Below are 16,445 nucleotides of genomic sequence, written 5' to 3'. Positions count from 1 at the left end.
TTAGTCACTGTTCCCCGTCACATACAGCGCCCCCCAGCCCCAATAGTCACCCTCACAGCTACACCCCACAGGCCAGAGAGATGGTTAGTCACTGTTCCCTGTCACATACAGCGCCCCCAGCCCAGACAGTACCCTCACAGCTACACCCCACAGGCCGGAGAGATGGTTAGTCACTGCTCCACGTCACATACAGCATCCCCAGCCCCAATAGTCACCCTCACAGCTACACCCCACAGGACGGAGAGATGGTTAGTCACTGTTCCACGTCACATACAGCGCCCCCGGCCCAGACAGTCACCCTCACAGCTACACCCCACAGGCCAGAGAGATGGTTAGTCACTGCTCCACATCACATACAGCGCCCCCAGCACCGACAGTCACCCTCACAGCTACACCCCACAGGACGGAGAGATGGTTAGTCACTACCATGTCACATATAGCACCCCCAGCACCGACAGTCACCCTCACAGCTACACCCCACAGGCCAGAGAGATGGTTAGTCACTACCATGTCAAATACAGCACCCCCAGCACCGACAGTCACCCTCACAGCTACACCCCACAGGACGGAGAGATGGTTAGTCACTGCTCCACGTCACATACAGCGCCCCCAGCCCAGACAGTCACCCTCACAGCTACACCCCACAGGCCGGAGAGATGGTTAGTCACTGTTCCCCGTCACATACAGCGCCCCCCAGCCCCAATAGTCACCCTCACAGCTACACCCCACAGGCCAGAGAGATGGTTAGTCACTGTTCCCTGTCACATACAGCGCCCCCAGCCCAGACAGTACCCTCACAGCTACACCCCACAGGCCGGAGAGATGGTTAGTCACTGCTCCACGTCACATACAGCGCCCCCGGCCCAGACAGTCACCCTCACAGCTACACCCCACAGGCCAGAGAGATGGTTAGTCACTACCATGTCAAATACAGCACCCCCAGCACCGACAGTCACCCTCACAGCTACACCCCACAGGACGGAGAGATGGTTAGTCACTGCTCCACGTCACATACAGCGCCCCCAGCCCAGACAGTCACCCTCACAGCTACACCCCACAGGCCGGAGAGATGGTTAGTCACTGTTCCCCGTCACATACAGCGCCCCCCAGCCCCAATAGTCACCCTCACAGCTACACCCCACAGGCCAGAGAGATGGTTAGTCACTGTTCCCTGTCACATACAGCGCCCCCAGCCCAGACAGTACCCTCACAGCTACACCCCACAGGCCGGAGAGATGGTTAGTCACTGCTCCACATCACATACAGCACCCCAGCCCAGACAGACAGTCACCCTCACAGTTACACCCCACAGGCCAGAGAGATGGTTAGTCACTGCTCCACGTCACATACAGCGCCCCCAGCACCGACAGTCACCCTCACAGCTACACCCCACAGGACGGAGAGATGGTTAGTCACTACCATGTCACATATAGCACCCCCAGCACCGACAGTCACCCTCACAGCTACACCCCACAGGCCAGAGAGATGGTTAGTCACTACCATGTCAAATACAGCACCCCCAGCACCGACAGTCACCCTCACAGCTACACCCCACAGGACGGAGAGATGGTTAGTCACTGCTCCACGTCACATACAGCGCCCCCAGCCCAGACAGTCACCCTCACAGCTACACCCCACAGGCCGGAGAGATGGTTAGTCACTGTTCCCCGTCACATACAGCGCCCCCCAGCCCCAATAGTCACCCTCACAGCTACACCCCACAGGCCAGAGAGATGGTTAGTCACTGTTCCCTGTCACATACAGCGCCCCCAGCCCAGACAGTACCCTCACAGCTACACCCCACAGGCCGGAGAGATGGTTAGTCACTGTTCCACGTCACATACAGCGCCCCCGGCCCAGTCAGTCACCCTCACAGCTACACCCCACAGGCCAGAGAGATGGTTAGTCACTGCTCCACATCACATACAGCGCCCCCAGCCCAGACAGACAGTCACCCTCACAGTTACACCCCACAGGCCAGAGAGATGGTTAGTCACTGCTCCACGTCACATACAGCGCCCCCAGCACCGACAGTCACCCTCACAGCTACACCCCACAGGACGGAGAGATGGTTAGTCACTACCATGTCACATATAGCACCCCCAGCACCGACAGTCACCCTCACAGCTACACCCCACAGGCCAGAGAGATGGTTAGTCACTACCATGTCAAATACAGCACCCCCAGCACCGACAGTCACCCTCACAGCTACACCCCACAGGACGGAGAGATGGTTAGTCACTGCTCCACGTCACATACAGCGCCCCCAGCCCACACAGTCACCCTCACAGCTACACCCCACAGGCCGGAGAGATGGTTAGTCACTGTTCCCCGTCACATACAGCGCCCCCCAGCCCCAATAGTCACCCTCACAGCTACACCCCACAGGCCAGAGAGATGGTTAGTCACTGTTCCCTGTCACATACAGCGCCCCCAGCCCAGACAGTACCCTCACAGCTACACCCCACAGGCCGGAGAGATGGTTAGTCACTGTTCCACGTCACATACAGCGCCCCCGGCCCAGACAGTCACCCTCACAGCTACACCCCACAGGCCAGAGAGATGGTTAGTCACTGCTCCACATCACATACAGCGCCCCCAGCCCAGACAGACAGTCACCCTCACAGTTACACCCCACAGGCCAGAGAGATGGTTAGTCACTGCTCCACGTCACATACAGCGCCCCCAGCACCGACAGTCACCCTCACAGCTACACCCCACAGGACGGAGAGATGGTTAGTCACTACCATGTCACATATAGCACCCCCAGCACCGACAGTCACCCTCACAGCTACACCCCACAGGCCAGAGAGATGGTTAGTCACTACCATGTCAAATACAGCACCCCCAGCACCGACAGTCACCCTCACAGCTACACCCCACAGGACGGAGAGATGGTTAGTCACTGCTCCACGTCACATACAGCGCCCCCAGCCCAGACAGTCACCCTCACAGCTACACCCCACAGGCCGGAGAGATGGTTAGTCACTGTTCCCCGTCACATACAGCGCCCCCCAGCCCCAATAGTCACCCTCACAGCTACACCCCACAGGCCAGAGAGATGGTTAGTCACTGTTCCCTGTCACATACAGCGCCCCCAGCCCAGACAGTACCCTCACAGCTACACCCCACAGGCCGGAGAGATGGTTAGTCACTGCTCCACGTCACATACAGCATCCCCAGCCCCAATAGTCACCCTCACAGCTACACCCCACAGGACGGAGAGATGGTTAGTCACTGTTCCACGTCACATACAGCGCCCCCGGCCCAGACAGTCACCCTCACAGCTACACCCCACAGGCCAGAGAGATGGTTAGTCACTGCTCCACATCACATACAGCGCCCCCAGCCCAGACAGACAGTCACCCTCACAGTTACACCCCACAGGCCAGAGAGATGGTTAGTCACTGCTCCACGTCACATACAGCGCCCCCAGCACCGACAGTCACCCTCACAGCTACACCCCACAGGACGGAGAGATGGTTAGTCACTACCATGTCACATATAGCACCCCCAGCACCGACAGTCACCCTCACAGCTACACCCCACAGGCCAGAGAGATGGTTAGTCACTACCATGTCAAATACAGCACCCCCAGCACCGACAGTCACCCTCACAGCTACACCCCACAGGACGGAGAGATGGTTAGTCACTGCTCCACGTCACATACAGCGCCCCCAGCCCAGACAGTCACCCTCACAGCTACACCCCACAGGCCGGAGAGATGGTTAGTCACTGTTCCCCGTCACATACAGCGCCCCCCAGCCCCAATAGTCACCCTCACAGCTACACCCCACAGGCCAGAGAGATGGTTAGTCACTGTTCCCTGTCACATACAGCGCCCCCAGCCCAGACAGTACCCTCACAGCTACACCCCACAGGCCGGAGAGATGGTTAGTCACTGCTCCACGTCACATACAGCATCCCCAGCCCCAATAGTCACCCTCACAGCTACACCCCACAGGCCAGAGAGATGGTTAGTCACTGCTCCACGTCACATACAGCGCCCCCAGCCCAGACAGTCACCCTCACAGCTACACCCCACAGGCCGGAGAGATGGTTAGTTACTGCTCCACGTCACATACAGCGCCTCCAGCCCCAACAGTCACCCTCACAGCTACACCCCACAGGCCAGAGAGATGGTTAATCACTGCTCCACGTCACATACAGCGCCCCCAGCCCAGACAGTCACCCTCACAGCTACACCCCACAAGACTGAGAGATGGTTAATCACATACAGCGCCCCCAGCCCAGACAGTCACCCTCACAGCTACACCCCACAGGATGGAGAGATGGTTAGTCACAGCTCCACGTCACATACAGCGCCCCCAGCCCAGACAGTCACCCTCACAGCTACACCCCACAGGCCGGAGAGATGGTTAGTCACTGTTCCCCGTCACATACAGCGCCCCCCAGCCCAGACAGTCACCCTCACAGCTACACCCCACAGGCCAGAGAGATGGTTAGTCACAGCTCCACGTCACATACAGCGCCCCCAGCCCAGACAGTCACCCTCACAGCTACACCCCACAGGACAGAGAGATGGTTAGTCACAGCTCCACGTCACATACAGCGCCCCCAGCCCAGACAGTCACCCTCACAGCTACACCCCACAGGATGGAGAGATGGTTAGTCACAGCTCCACGTCACATACAGCGCCCCCAGCCCAGACAGTCACCCTCACAGCTACACCCCACAGGCCAGAGATATGGTTAGTCACAGCTCCACGTCACATACAGCGCCCCCCAGCCCAGACAGTAACCCTCACAGCTACACCCCACAGGATGGAGAGATGGTTAGTCACTACCATGTCACATACAGCACCCCCAGCACCGACAGTCACCCTCACAGCTACACCCCACAGGACGGAGAGATGGTTAGTCACTGCTCCACGTCACATACAGCGCCCCCAGCCCAGACAGTCACCCTCACAGCAACACCCCACAGGCCAGAGAGATGGTTAGTCACAGCTCCACGTCACAAACAGCGCCCCCCAGCCCAGACAGTCACCCTCACAGCTACACCCCACAAGCCGGAGAGATGGCTCTGGCAATAGATTTAAATGAGCATTTTCATAGAATGAACCAACATGAGAACTGCAGTAGTAGTAATTCCTTGCAGCGTTTGGTTGGCGGTGCTCCCAAAGGTCAGTAACAGGGGGTGAGCCAAGGAGTGACAGAAGGGAACCAGTAAGGTGTTTGGGGCACACGTAGAAATGATAGAAAAGGGATGTATAGAGTACAGGACTTGGCTGAGTGTGATGTATGACATAATAAGACAGACATAAGTCAGCAATCTGGACAATTATCCCAAATCTTGGCTAATAGTTGGTCACATAAGGGAAAATGTTATTTTTCCTACCTTAACAAAAAAAAAAAATCAATAATAGATTTCTGTAGAAACTATTGCAGCATAATTACATAATAATATATGTGTGTCCTGTGTCGGCTAATCCGATTTCTCCCAGAATCGGGTCAATACCTCTAATATATATGGACAATATTGTGCATTTACTATTAGTGATTTTTGGTTAAGGTAAGAAAAATAAAAAAAACATTTTCACTTATGTGACCAAAGATTTGGGATAATTGTCCAGATTGCCCACTTATGTCTGTCTTATTATGTCATACTTGTAAATCACACGCAGCCAAGTCCTATACTCTATACATCCCTTTTCTATCATTTCTAAGTGTGCCCCAAACACCTTACTGGTTCCCTTCTAGTCACTCCTTGGCTCCATATCCCAGGGTACCAGATACCGGACCTCTCACCTCTTCCCGATGTATGCTCAGATTCCCAGACCTGAAACACAAAAAAAACAGCTGGTCACCCACTGTGCAGACACCACACACAATGCACCACGTACAGGCGATTCACATGATGTATATAGCCTAGGTAGTGTGATCACTGAGTGTATATATCACCAGGTGACAGTGACCGCTGTACAGGACTCTTATACAGACACAATAGGGGCTGTATTATACTAATTACCTGATAGTGATGTATATAGCCTAGGTAGTGTGATCACTGAGTGTATATATCACCAGGCGACAGTGACGGCTGTACAGGACTTACGTTTGCCCTGTACAGCAGTCTTACCTTATGTCTTTCCTGTTAAATCTCTTTGTTGGAGGATGTCAGAGGCCACAGGACTAATGCTGGGTAGTGCAGTGGGAGAGTCAGCATTCCAGCACCTAAGAGGTTAAACTTCTGCCTCCCAGACAGCCAGGCTCCTCCCCTCCTCTACCCCACCTCCAGGCCTGGAAGCTCAGTTTTTAACAAGCCAAGGCAGGAGAGAAGAGAGAAGGAAGAGGAGCACCACACATTCTGAACACAAATTATTACACCCAACAGGGAACTATGTAACCAAACCTTTGAGAATTTAACAGATTAGACAAATCTCTTTTAAATTTCTTGGGACACGTCAGGGGCTTAAGGTGGCCATACACACGCAGATTTATCTTCAGATCTGGCTGGATGGAACAAAAACATGGTTATGGATGAGAGCAAATGACAGTTGCTTGGAAATGCTGAAAAAAACTGACAAACTGTCACTCATCCATAACCATGTTTTTGTTCCAACCAGCCAGATCTGAAGATAAATCTTACTAGTGTATGGGCACCTTAACACCGAGATGTCCTAAAGCTGCCACCTAAGGGTAGGAAAGCGCCTGTGCAGCAGCCAGTACACCCCTGCCAAAAGCCCAGTTCTGGGAGGCAAACGTATTGAACGCATAGAAGCGCAGAAAGGTACTGGCGGACGAATAAGTCGCCGCCTTGCAAAAGTTGCTCTGCTGTTGCACCTGCCCTAACACCAAAGATGCCACCACAGACCTAGTGGAATGAGCCCATACCCCCACAGGAACTGGGAGGGAGTTTCCCCAAGAATGCCTGCATGATAACAAATCTAAGCCAACCAGTAATCCTCTGCTTAGTAGCAGGCCAACCTCACTTTGGAACCCATAGAGCACAAAAAGAGAGTCAGACTTGTGAAGAGACTTAGGGCCTTATTCTAGTTCACTCTGACAAAATCCTTCTTAGATGGACAAAACCATGTGCAATGCAGGGGGGCAGATGTAACATGTGCCGAGAGAATTAGATTTGGGTGAGTTATTTAGTTTCTGTGCAGGGTAAATACTGGCTGCTTTATTTTTACACAATGCAATATAGATCTCACTTTGAAGTAAAACCCCACCCAAATCTAATTCTCTCTGCACAAGTTACATCTGCCCCTCCTGCAGTGCACATGGTTTTGTCCATCTAAGAAGGATTTTGTCAGAAAGAGTGAACTGGAATAAGGCCCTTAGTGTGGTGCACATAGATGCTGGTCAGGAGGAGCATCCGGTATTCAAAAGGCCGGAACCACAGTCTTCTGATTGACATGAAACCTGGACACCACCTTAGGAAGGTAAGAAGGAACGGTGCAAAGAAACGCCCGATCAGTGTGGAAGATCAGGAATGGAGAATTACAGGACAGGACTGACATGTCAGACACTCTCCTGGCCAAAGCAATTGGCAACAGGAAAACAGTCTTCCAGGGGGGCGTACATCAGAGCGATTGTCCATGGGGCTTACAGAGTGTCCATCATGCGAGACCTGGACCCATACAGGGTGACCTTGTGGTTGTGGCAGGAAGCCATCAAGTTCACCTCGGGTCTGCCCCACGTTGTACCAGCATCTGGAACACCTCCGGATGGAGGGCCCATTCGCCGGCATCCAGAGTCTGACGGCTCAGGGAGTCTACTTCCCAATTGAGGACTCCCGGGATGAGAGAGCAGGGATCTTCTTCTCCGCCCATCGAAAGATGCGGGAGGTATTTGCCATGGCAGACCGACTGCGAGTGCTGCCCTGGTGGTTGATATAAGCCACCATCGGTGCATTGTCCGACTGGACCTGCACTGAGTGACCTTCCAGCCAGGGTTCCGCCAAGCAAAGGGCCTGGAAGACTGCCCTCAGTTCGAGTACATTGATCTAAAGCTGGGCTTCCAGGGTGGTCCAAAGGCCATGAAATGATCTTTAGTAAGTGACTGACCCCACCCTCAGAGACTGACATCCATTGTGAGAAGGGTCCACGGGTGGTTCTAAAAAGGTCCCCTTACTGTTGTGGTTCTGGTCTAGAAGCCACCAGGAGAGCAACAGACGAACAGCCGGTGATAAGGTTGTGACGGGATGTTGTGGTAGGATTCCGACCACTTGGGGAGGATCTCCCGCTGTAGGGGACGGGAGTGGAACCTTGAATATTCCAAAATGTCGTAGGTCGATACCATTGAACCTAGGACCCTCATGCAGGCATGCGGGACTGTAGTTCCTGGCGGCATTCCTCTGGCAGGTAGATCCTTTGATGTATTGTATCTAACCGGGCTCCAAGATGGATCATAGACTAAGCTGGGATTTTAGACGACATAGGTCAACTGATCCAGCCGTGACGTTCTAGGACAATCACCACTGTGGTCAGATGGTCCTGGAGAACTTCTGCAGATTGTGCCAGAATTAACAGGTCGTCCAGATATGGTAGTCTCTGGACACCCTGGTTGTGAAGTCTGCTGCCTATCATGGCCATGACCTTTGTAAACACCCGAAAGGCAGTAGACAGTCCGAATGGCAGAGCCTGAATCTGATGGTAGTGCAGTGCAAACCGCACAAACTGTTGATGTTCCGGTCTGATGGAGATATGCAGATGTTCCGGTCTGATGGAGATATGCAGATACTCATCTTGGATGTCCAGGGAAGCCATGTAGTCTCCCAGTTGTAGGGCCAAGACTATGGATCGTAATGTTTCCATCTTGAACTTGCATGTTGAGCAAGGGACGTTATGACCCGTTGGGCTTCCTGACTAGAAAAGGGCTGGCATAGAATCCCAAGCCTCTTTGAGCCAAAGGGATAAGGGCTATGATGCCTCACTGTAGGAGCTTCTGGATAGACTGTTCTAGAGCCCTAAACTTTTCCCAAGTCCTTTGGAGGACTTGTGGAAAATAATGCGTTTGGAGGGCGACGCCGAAAAGTTAGGGAGTAGCTTCGGGAGACAACATCCCGAACCCATGCGTATGTTGTGGATACCATCCATACGCCTGAAAACCCCAAAAGACTGCCTCCCACCTCGGGATCGCCCAGTTGGAGGCCAGCCCCATCATGCGGAGGGTTTGTCCTCTGGCTTAGGGTCAGAGTGCCTAGTGGCCCAATGATGCTTACCCTTGGGCTTGGAGGATCTGGTCGGTTGGGGTCTTGAAAAGGCATGTCCCCTACCCCGGCCCTGGAAGTGAAAGGACTTTAAGGCAACACTGGCAGATGGTAGGAAAGCTGCCTTAGAAGCTGCTACTATTGCCACCATTTTATCAAGCTCGGACCCAAACAAAAGGGGACCCTCAAAGGGAAGTGCTTCTAAAGTCTTCTTAGAGTTGGGGTCCCCCTTCCAAGAGCGCAGCCAACAGCCGAAGATGACACTCTGGAAGTTAGGATGGCAGAATCAAGTGCTGCCTCCCCCAAATAGAGTGTGGCCTGATGTACCATGTCAATAGTAGACAGCAGGTTTTCCACAGGCACGCAAAAGTAGTTGCCCATTTTACTAAGGCCATAGTTACCCAGGCTAATGCCAGGGCAGCCCTAGCCGCTGCAGCGGCCGTGGTGTAAATGAGTTTCAGGAAGTGTTCCAACTTCCTATCTGCTAGGACTTTGAGGGACGCGGCAGGAATGGGCAGCATAGCCTATCTTCTATAGCAGCCTATCTTCTAGCTGCACCATCATAGGAGTGAGGTTGCCCAAGCAGGCTCCTGAGAGGAGGCTGAAGCTGTGGTCGGCGCTTGCGCATTGTAGCAGCTTACGCATAAGCCGTCCTGGACATTGGCCCTTATTCGGATCTGATTTCACTATAAATTTGTTCTCAAAATGGGCAAAACCATGTGCACTGCAGGTGGGGCAGATGTAACATGTATAGAGAGAGTTAAGATTTGTGTGAGTTATTTTGTTTCTGTGCAGGGTAAATACCGTCTGCATTATTTTTACACTGCAATTTAGATTACAGTTTCAACACACCGCACCCAAATGTAACTCTCTCTGCACATGTTACATCTGCCCCACCTGCAGTGCAGCACGGTTTTGCCCATTTTGAGAACACATTTGTACTGTGATCAGATCTGAGTAAGGGCCATAGTCCTGGGGGTATAGGCAAGAACTACAGGATGTACAAAACAGCAGTGCTGGGGCCCCTGTCCTATTGGATCTACCTTTAAAAGGCATAACCTGGAACTGTATAAGCTTAGGCAGTGAAATATTCAGGCAGCCTATATGGTACAGCTAACACAATATAGTTCTGACAGGGAGTAAGGTACTTGTGTAGTTTCACGGCACCACTTACGTAGTCAGCGTAGTGTCCCTGCAGCCAGCTTAGTCAGCTTGTGTCTGCAACTGTGTGTACATTCACGCCTAACCGGAGCTTAAACAGCGTAGTCAGTCAGCGTAGTCTAGTCAAACTCATGGCCCTCCAGATGTTGTGGAACTACATGTCCCAGCATGCCCTGCCACAGATTTTATATAATGGATTGCTAAAACTGTGGCAGGGCATGCTGGGACGTGTAGTTCCACAACAGCTGGAGGGCCATGAGTTTGACACCACTGGTGTAGTCAGTCAGCGTTGTGTGGGAACCATTGACCATTTTTAACCTGCCTGACATGACAGGTGAGAATGTGTTCCTGAAACACTGCCACTATCCAAGTCAGCCCGAAGCGCGGCGAGCGAACGCGAAAAAGGAGCCGAAACGCAGTGAGCCCCGTGAGGGGACGCGGATTACTTTTCATGTATTCGGTGCCCGCTCGCCACGCTTTCTAAGATTCACGTGGATAGTGGGGTATGAGCAGGCTGGCGTGGATAGTGGGGGTTGGAAATGGAGGCATTTGCCAGTAACATGGATCACTGGCAAATGCGTCCTTTTTTGTGCATGATACGCGCCGCACCTCCCCCTTTGTGCACGAGACGCACGGGCTTCCGAACCCCTAACCCTGTCCGTCACCCTGAAGCGGACACCGGCAGGGTTGCCGTACCCTGCCGCACAAATTACTGAGACGCACAAGCGTATGAGATGCTCGTGTGTCTCAGGCAGATGGAGCACCTCTCTGCCGGTACCCGCATGATCGCCTCTCCACCGGCGTCCGCCAGTGCAGGGGATCTGGCGGTTACCAGCGCTATACGAGAGGCGCTCACTAGGCTTGTCAGGGGTGCCGGGGACAGAACGGTGACTACGCTGCCTGACTGAGACACTACGCTGACTACGCAGGGCTGCTGCAAGGACACTACGCTGACAGCATAGCGTAAGGTGGCGCCGTGAAACTACACAAGTACCGGCAGTTATAATGTTAATGAAGTACACCAGTGATGGCTAACCTTGACACTCCAGCTGTTGTTGAACTACACATCCCAGCATGCACTGCATCAGTGTTACTATTTGGCCATGCTAAAACTGATGCAGGGCATGCTGGGATGTGTAGTTCAACAACAGCTGGAGTGTCAAGGTTAGCCATCACTGCAGTACACAATACACAGCAAGTAGACAAAGGCATATAATGCAAGAATGGCTCTCAGCTCCTGCAGCAGCTATGGCTGACTGGAGCAGAACTCGGTAACCTGTGGTACAGGGAGGACCGGCCCAGGCTCTCTGGCAGTGAAGGATTACCGGGTGGCTGATAAGCTCTACATGTGCTGCCAGGCAGGCAGGATCAGTGGTGGGAACCTGTATGGGCATGCCTTTCTACTGTCCCCGGGGAGGGGCTGTGTCAGGGAAGCCCACTCCAGCCGCTAACAAATTGCCGCCAGGGAAGATGACCTTATGCAGCGCTGGTGAAATAGCAGGGATAGTGGGGAAGGGGTGGTGGAACAGCCATCCACTTGTTAGTGCAGCGGTCCCCGCGGCGGGCTGCTCCCAGCAGGTAGTGCTGTAATCGGTGCCCAGCTGCGGCTGTTGGTCTCACGATTGCCCAGGAATGGCCGCGGTCACACACCGATGTGTGGTGCTGCAGCCTCCAGACGATGGAGCAGCAGTATGGGTGACTAATAGACCGCTACACTGTCACTGACCACAGTCAGTGTAAAAATAAGGGTACTTGTTTCCTAGCACGGCGCCCACGATTTTAATCTTCTGACAGATCGCATCGATCGCATGCGACCAGATCGCATGTGATGCGATCAAAACGATGATTTAATTGTACATGCACCCTGATAGGTGATTAGTATGTTATATGCACCCCATTGTTAACGCCACCGCCACTATTAACGGCAACCCGAAGCGTGGCGAGTGCAGTGAGCCCGCGAGGGGCGGCGGTACGCGTCCTCCGACCTTTTCATACCCCCACTATCCACGTCGACGTGGAGTTGATTTTATATAGTGTGGCGAGCGCAGAGAGTCACCGAGCCCGAAGCTCGGCGAGCCCCGCAAGGGGACGCGAATAACTTCACATGTATTCCGCGTCCGTTCGCTGCGCTCGCCACACTATATAAAATCGACTCCACGCCGACGTGGATAGTTGGGGTATAAAAAGGTCGGAGGACGTGTACCACCGCCCCTTTGCAGGCTCGTTGCGCTCACCATGCTTCGGGTTAGCGTTGATAGTGGGGGGTGGCGTTAACAATGGGGGTGCATTTAACATAGTAATCACCCATCAGGGTGCCTGTACAATTAGAAATCGCATTGCATGCCATTGTAATGGCATGCGATATTAAAATTGTACAGTACACGAAAATCGGGTCCCATCGCATACCACTAATTAAAGGCATGCGATGGGCGCCGTGCTAGGAAACAAGTACCAAAATAAGATGTGAGAAATAAAAATAAAAATGAAGTAAGACTGCTTACAGAAGCCCCTCTGCAAAGTGCATATTGGCTCCTGCCAGCACTGAAAACAATGAGCTGCATGGCCTGGAGGCGGGGTAGAGGAGGAGCCTGGTCTGTATGGGAGGCAGAAGTTTAACCTCTTAGGTGCTGGAATGCTCTCTCTCCCACTCCACTACCCAGCGTTAAGCCTGTGGCCCCTGACGTGTCCCGAAGAATAAATATATGTTCTATGAGAGGAAAAGGCACATGAGGACAGAGGGTCCTGCACGTGAGAGCTTACACTCTATGCGAGAAACACTTAGACATGTGGTACTATGCTGGGCACGCGCAGTGCGGAAACATACCAGCAGGCGCAGTCACTGTTATTCGCCTATACCAGTCACCAACATCTCTGGGCACTGGGGGATATTATCCTGCTCACCATGCCGGAGTGTCGTGCCTTGTCTCCTGGTCTTCATACAGACAGCCGCCTTCTCTCACTGAGCGGAGACTCCCTACAGCACAGGGAAAGGTGTGAGGATCAGCCATTATCACAGCGCCAGACCATTCCCAACCCTCATCTCACCTTTTACATCCAGGACAATGAGCCGCGGCATGTAGGTCTCCAGCCCACGTAGCGTCATCCCACGCCGGAACAGGACATCGCTGGAGATCTCCGGGTCCTGTCCATCTGACCGCTGGGACAAAGCCGCCTCCTGAGAAAGAGCAACACACGTAAGTGATCTACCTGTGACACCTGGAACACTTACCTGCCATCTACCCCCAGTGAGCCTGCATTCCACCCGAAGTACAATCTGCCCCACACCTTTTCTACTGCCCCCCAACCCTCACACAGCCCCCAATACAACCATCACCCCTCCCACAGACTCCACACCACCCAGCTACTGCCCCCAACCCTCAAACAGCTGCCCAATACAACTATCACCCCTCCAATTGCTCCCCAATACAACCATCACTCCTCCCACAGCCTCCACACCACCTAGCTACTGCCCCCCCAACCTTCACACAGCCCCCCCAATACAATTATCACCCCTCCCACAGCCTCTACACCAGCCTGCTACTACCCCCCCACCCTCAAACAGTCCACCAATACAACCATCACCCCTCTCACAGCCTCTACACCATCCAGATACTGCCCCCCAAACCTCACAGCTCCCCAATACAACCATCACCCCTCCCTCAGCCACCACACCGTCCAGATACTGCCCCCCAAACCTCACAGCTCCCCAATACAACCATCACCCTTCCCTCAGCCTCTACACCATCCAGATACTGCCCCCCAAACCTCACAGCTCCCCAATACAACCATCACCCTTCCCTCAGCCTCTACACCAGGCATGTCCAACCTGCGGCCCTCCAGATGTGCTAAAACTACACATCCCAGCATGCCTTGCCACAATTTGGCTATTAGGGAATGCTAGAATGATGGCAATGCATGCTGGTATGTGTAGTTTTAGCACATCTGGAGGGCCACAGGTTGGACATGTCTGCTCTACACCATCCAGATACTGTCCCCCAAACTGCCCCTCCCTTCACACCACCTAGCTGCCAACTCGTGTAATCCTGTAATTACTACTTTAACCCCTCACATAGTACCCACCTTGCCCCTACATCTCCCCTCACACTGCACCCCGCTTCTCCCCTCACCCGGAGCCCCCAAACCCCTATGTCTCCCCACATCTCCCCTCATGACCCAATGCTCTGTTCCTGGACTTCCCTCATAATGTAGGATTGCCATCACCTGTTTCACACAGGTTAATTGATAAGAAAGGTGCTTCAACACAGGTGATGGCAATCATTAATTAAGGGAGAAGTCCAGAAACAGAGCAATGTGTCCCTCCTGGAGAGGGTCATGTTGGGTGGTATGCATGCCCCCCTCAACCCACATCTCCCCTCACAACACTTCCCCGTCTCACACCGCGCCCCCACATCTCCCCTCCCCTCACACAGCGCCCCCACATCTCCCCTCACACAGCGCCCCCACGTCTCCCCTCACACAGCGCCCCCACGTCTCCCCTCACACAGCGCCCCCGCCTCACACCACTCCCCCGCAACTCACACCACGCCCCCACATCTCCCCTCACACCACTCCCCCGCCCCCACATCTCCCCTCACACCACGCCCCCACATCTCCCCTCACACCACGCCCCCACATCTCCCCTCACACCACGCCCCCACATCTCCCCTCACACCACTCCCCTGCCTCACACCGCGCCCCCACATCTCCCCTCACACCACTCCCCCGCCTCTCCCATCACACCACTCCCCCACATCTCCCCTCACACCACTCCCCCGCCTCACACAGCGCCCCCACATCTCCCCTCACACCATTCCCCCACCTCACACAGCGCCCCCACATCCCCTCGCCCCCTCCTCACACAGCGCCCCCACATCCCCCCTCATCTCGCCTCCACCTCACACAGCGCCCCCACCTCACACAGCGCCCCCACATCCCCTCTCACCTCGCCCCCCCCTCACACAGCGCCCCCACGTCTCCCCTCACACAGCGCCCCCGCCTCACACCACTCCCCCGCAACTCACACCACGCCCCCACATCTCCCCTCACACCACTCCCCCACACCACGCCCCCACATCTCCCCTCACACCACGCCCCCACATCTCCCCTCACACCACGCCCCCACATCTCCCCTCACACCACGCCCCCACATCTCCCCTCACACCACGCCCCCACATCTCCCCTCACACCACGCCCCCACATCTCCCCTCACACCACGCCCCCACATCTCCCCTCACACCACATCTCCCCTCACACCACTCCCCTGCCTCACACCACTCCCCCGCCTCACACAGCGCCCCCACATCTCCCCTCACACCATTCCCCCACCTCACACAGCGCCCCCACATCCCCTCTCACCTCGCCCCCTCTTCACACAGCGCCCCCACATCCCCCCTCACCTCGCCTCCACCTCACACAGCGCCCCCACCTCACACAGCGCCCCCACATCCCCTCTCACCTCGCCCCCTCCTCACACAGCGCCCCCACATCTCCCCTCACCTCGCCCCCACCTCACACAGCCCCCCCACATCTGCCCCCCCCACCACCTCACACAGCGCCCCCACATCCCCCCCACACCATTACCCCGCCCCACCTCACACCACGCCTCCCTCATTTACCTGCATGTTCCACCAGTGAGCTCCCACGTAGTTGGCATAATGGCCGAGCTGCAGAGTCAGCACCTCTCCGCCTACACCGGCCATGGGCGCTCACCTGTAAGGAAACACCGAGGTCAGAAGAGGCACTAGGCGGAGGAGAGATGTTATTTCCTAGCGAGCTACAGTACTTCTGATGACGTCACCCCATGTGACCCGCGGCTGCCATCAAGGGGAGGAGTCAGCGGAGTAGGCGCACGTTGTGGCGTTGTTATATCAGGTACACACCCCCTTCACGCCCGGCAGCCGCGCGCACCTCTCCCTCCCCGTCACACCGGGCAGCCGCGCGCACCTCTCCCTCCCCGTCACACCCGACCCGGCAGCCGCGCGCACCTCTCTCTACCACCTCCCCTCGCACCCGGCAGACCTAGGGATGGCCATCGTTACCTTTGCCATCGATGGCAATTCTGCAACTGGCCATCGATAATGCTTAACAATGCAATGGATGACCATCGA

At 54.8% G+C, this 16,445-nt stretch overlaps 1 protein-coding gene across 2 annotated transcripts in view; it reads right to left on the bottom strand.

The window, feature by feature from the left end:
• MSTO1 (misato mitochondrial distribution and morphology regulator 1) overlaps nucleotides 1-16,221 on the bottom strand; it is a 37,455-nt gene extending 21,234 nt beyond the window's left edge. The window contains exons 1-5 of one of the 2 annotated variants that reach the window (XM_083166547.1): nucleotides 16,121-16,221; nucleotides 15,954-16,047; nucleotides 13,384-13,513; nucleotides 13,240-13,312; nucleotides 5,772-5,802 (exon numbers count right to left, since the gene is read on the bottom strand). In XM_083166547.1, coding sequence (XP_083022673.1) covers nucleotides 5,772-5,802; nucleotides 13,240-13,312; nucleotides 13,384-13,513; nucleotides 15,954-16,037 — 318 coding nt within the window. In that variant the 5' untranslated portion in view covers nucleotides 16,038-16,047; nucleotides 16,121-16,221. Of the gene's footprint in view, nucleotides 1-5,771; nucleotides 5,803-13,239; nucleotides 13,313-13,383; nucleotides 13,514-15,953; nucleotides 16,048-16,120 lie in introns of those variants that run through there. The other variant, XM_083166549.1, reaches the window with a different exon arrangement.
• Nucleotides 16,222-16,445: the final 224 nt, after the last annotated feature.

Source organism: Crinia signifera, chromosome 12 (assembly GCF_055691185.1).
Source record: "Crinia signifera chromosome 12, ASM5569118v1, whole genome shotgun sequence".
NCBI classification, from domain to species: domain Eukaryota; kingdom Metazoa; phylum Chordata; class Amphibia; order Anura; family Myobatrachidae; genus Crinia; species Crinia signifera.
The sequence above is the reverse complement of the archived record's forward strand: the minus strand, read 5'-3'. Positions and strand labels throughout refer to the sequence as shown.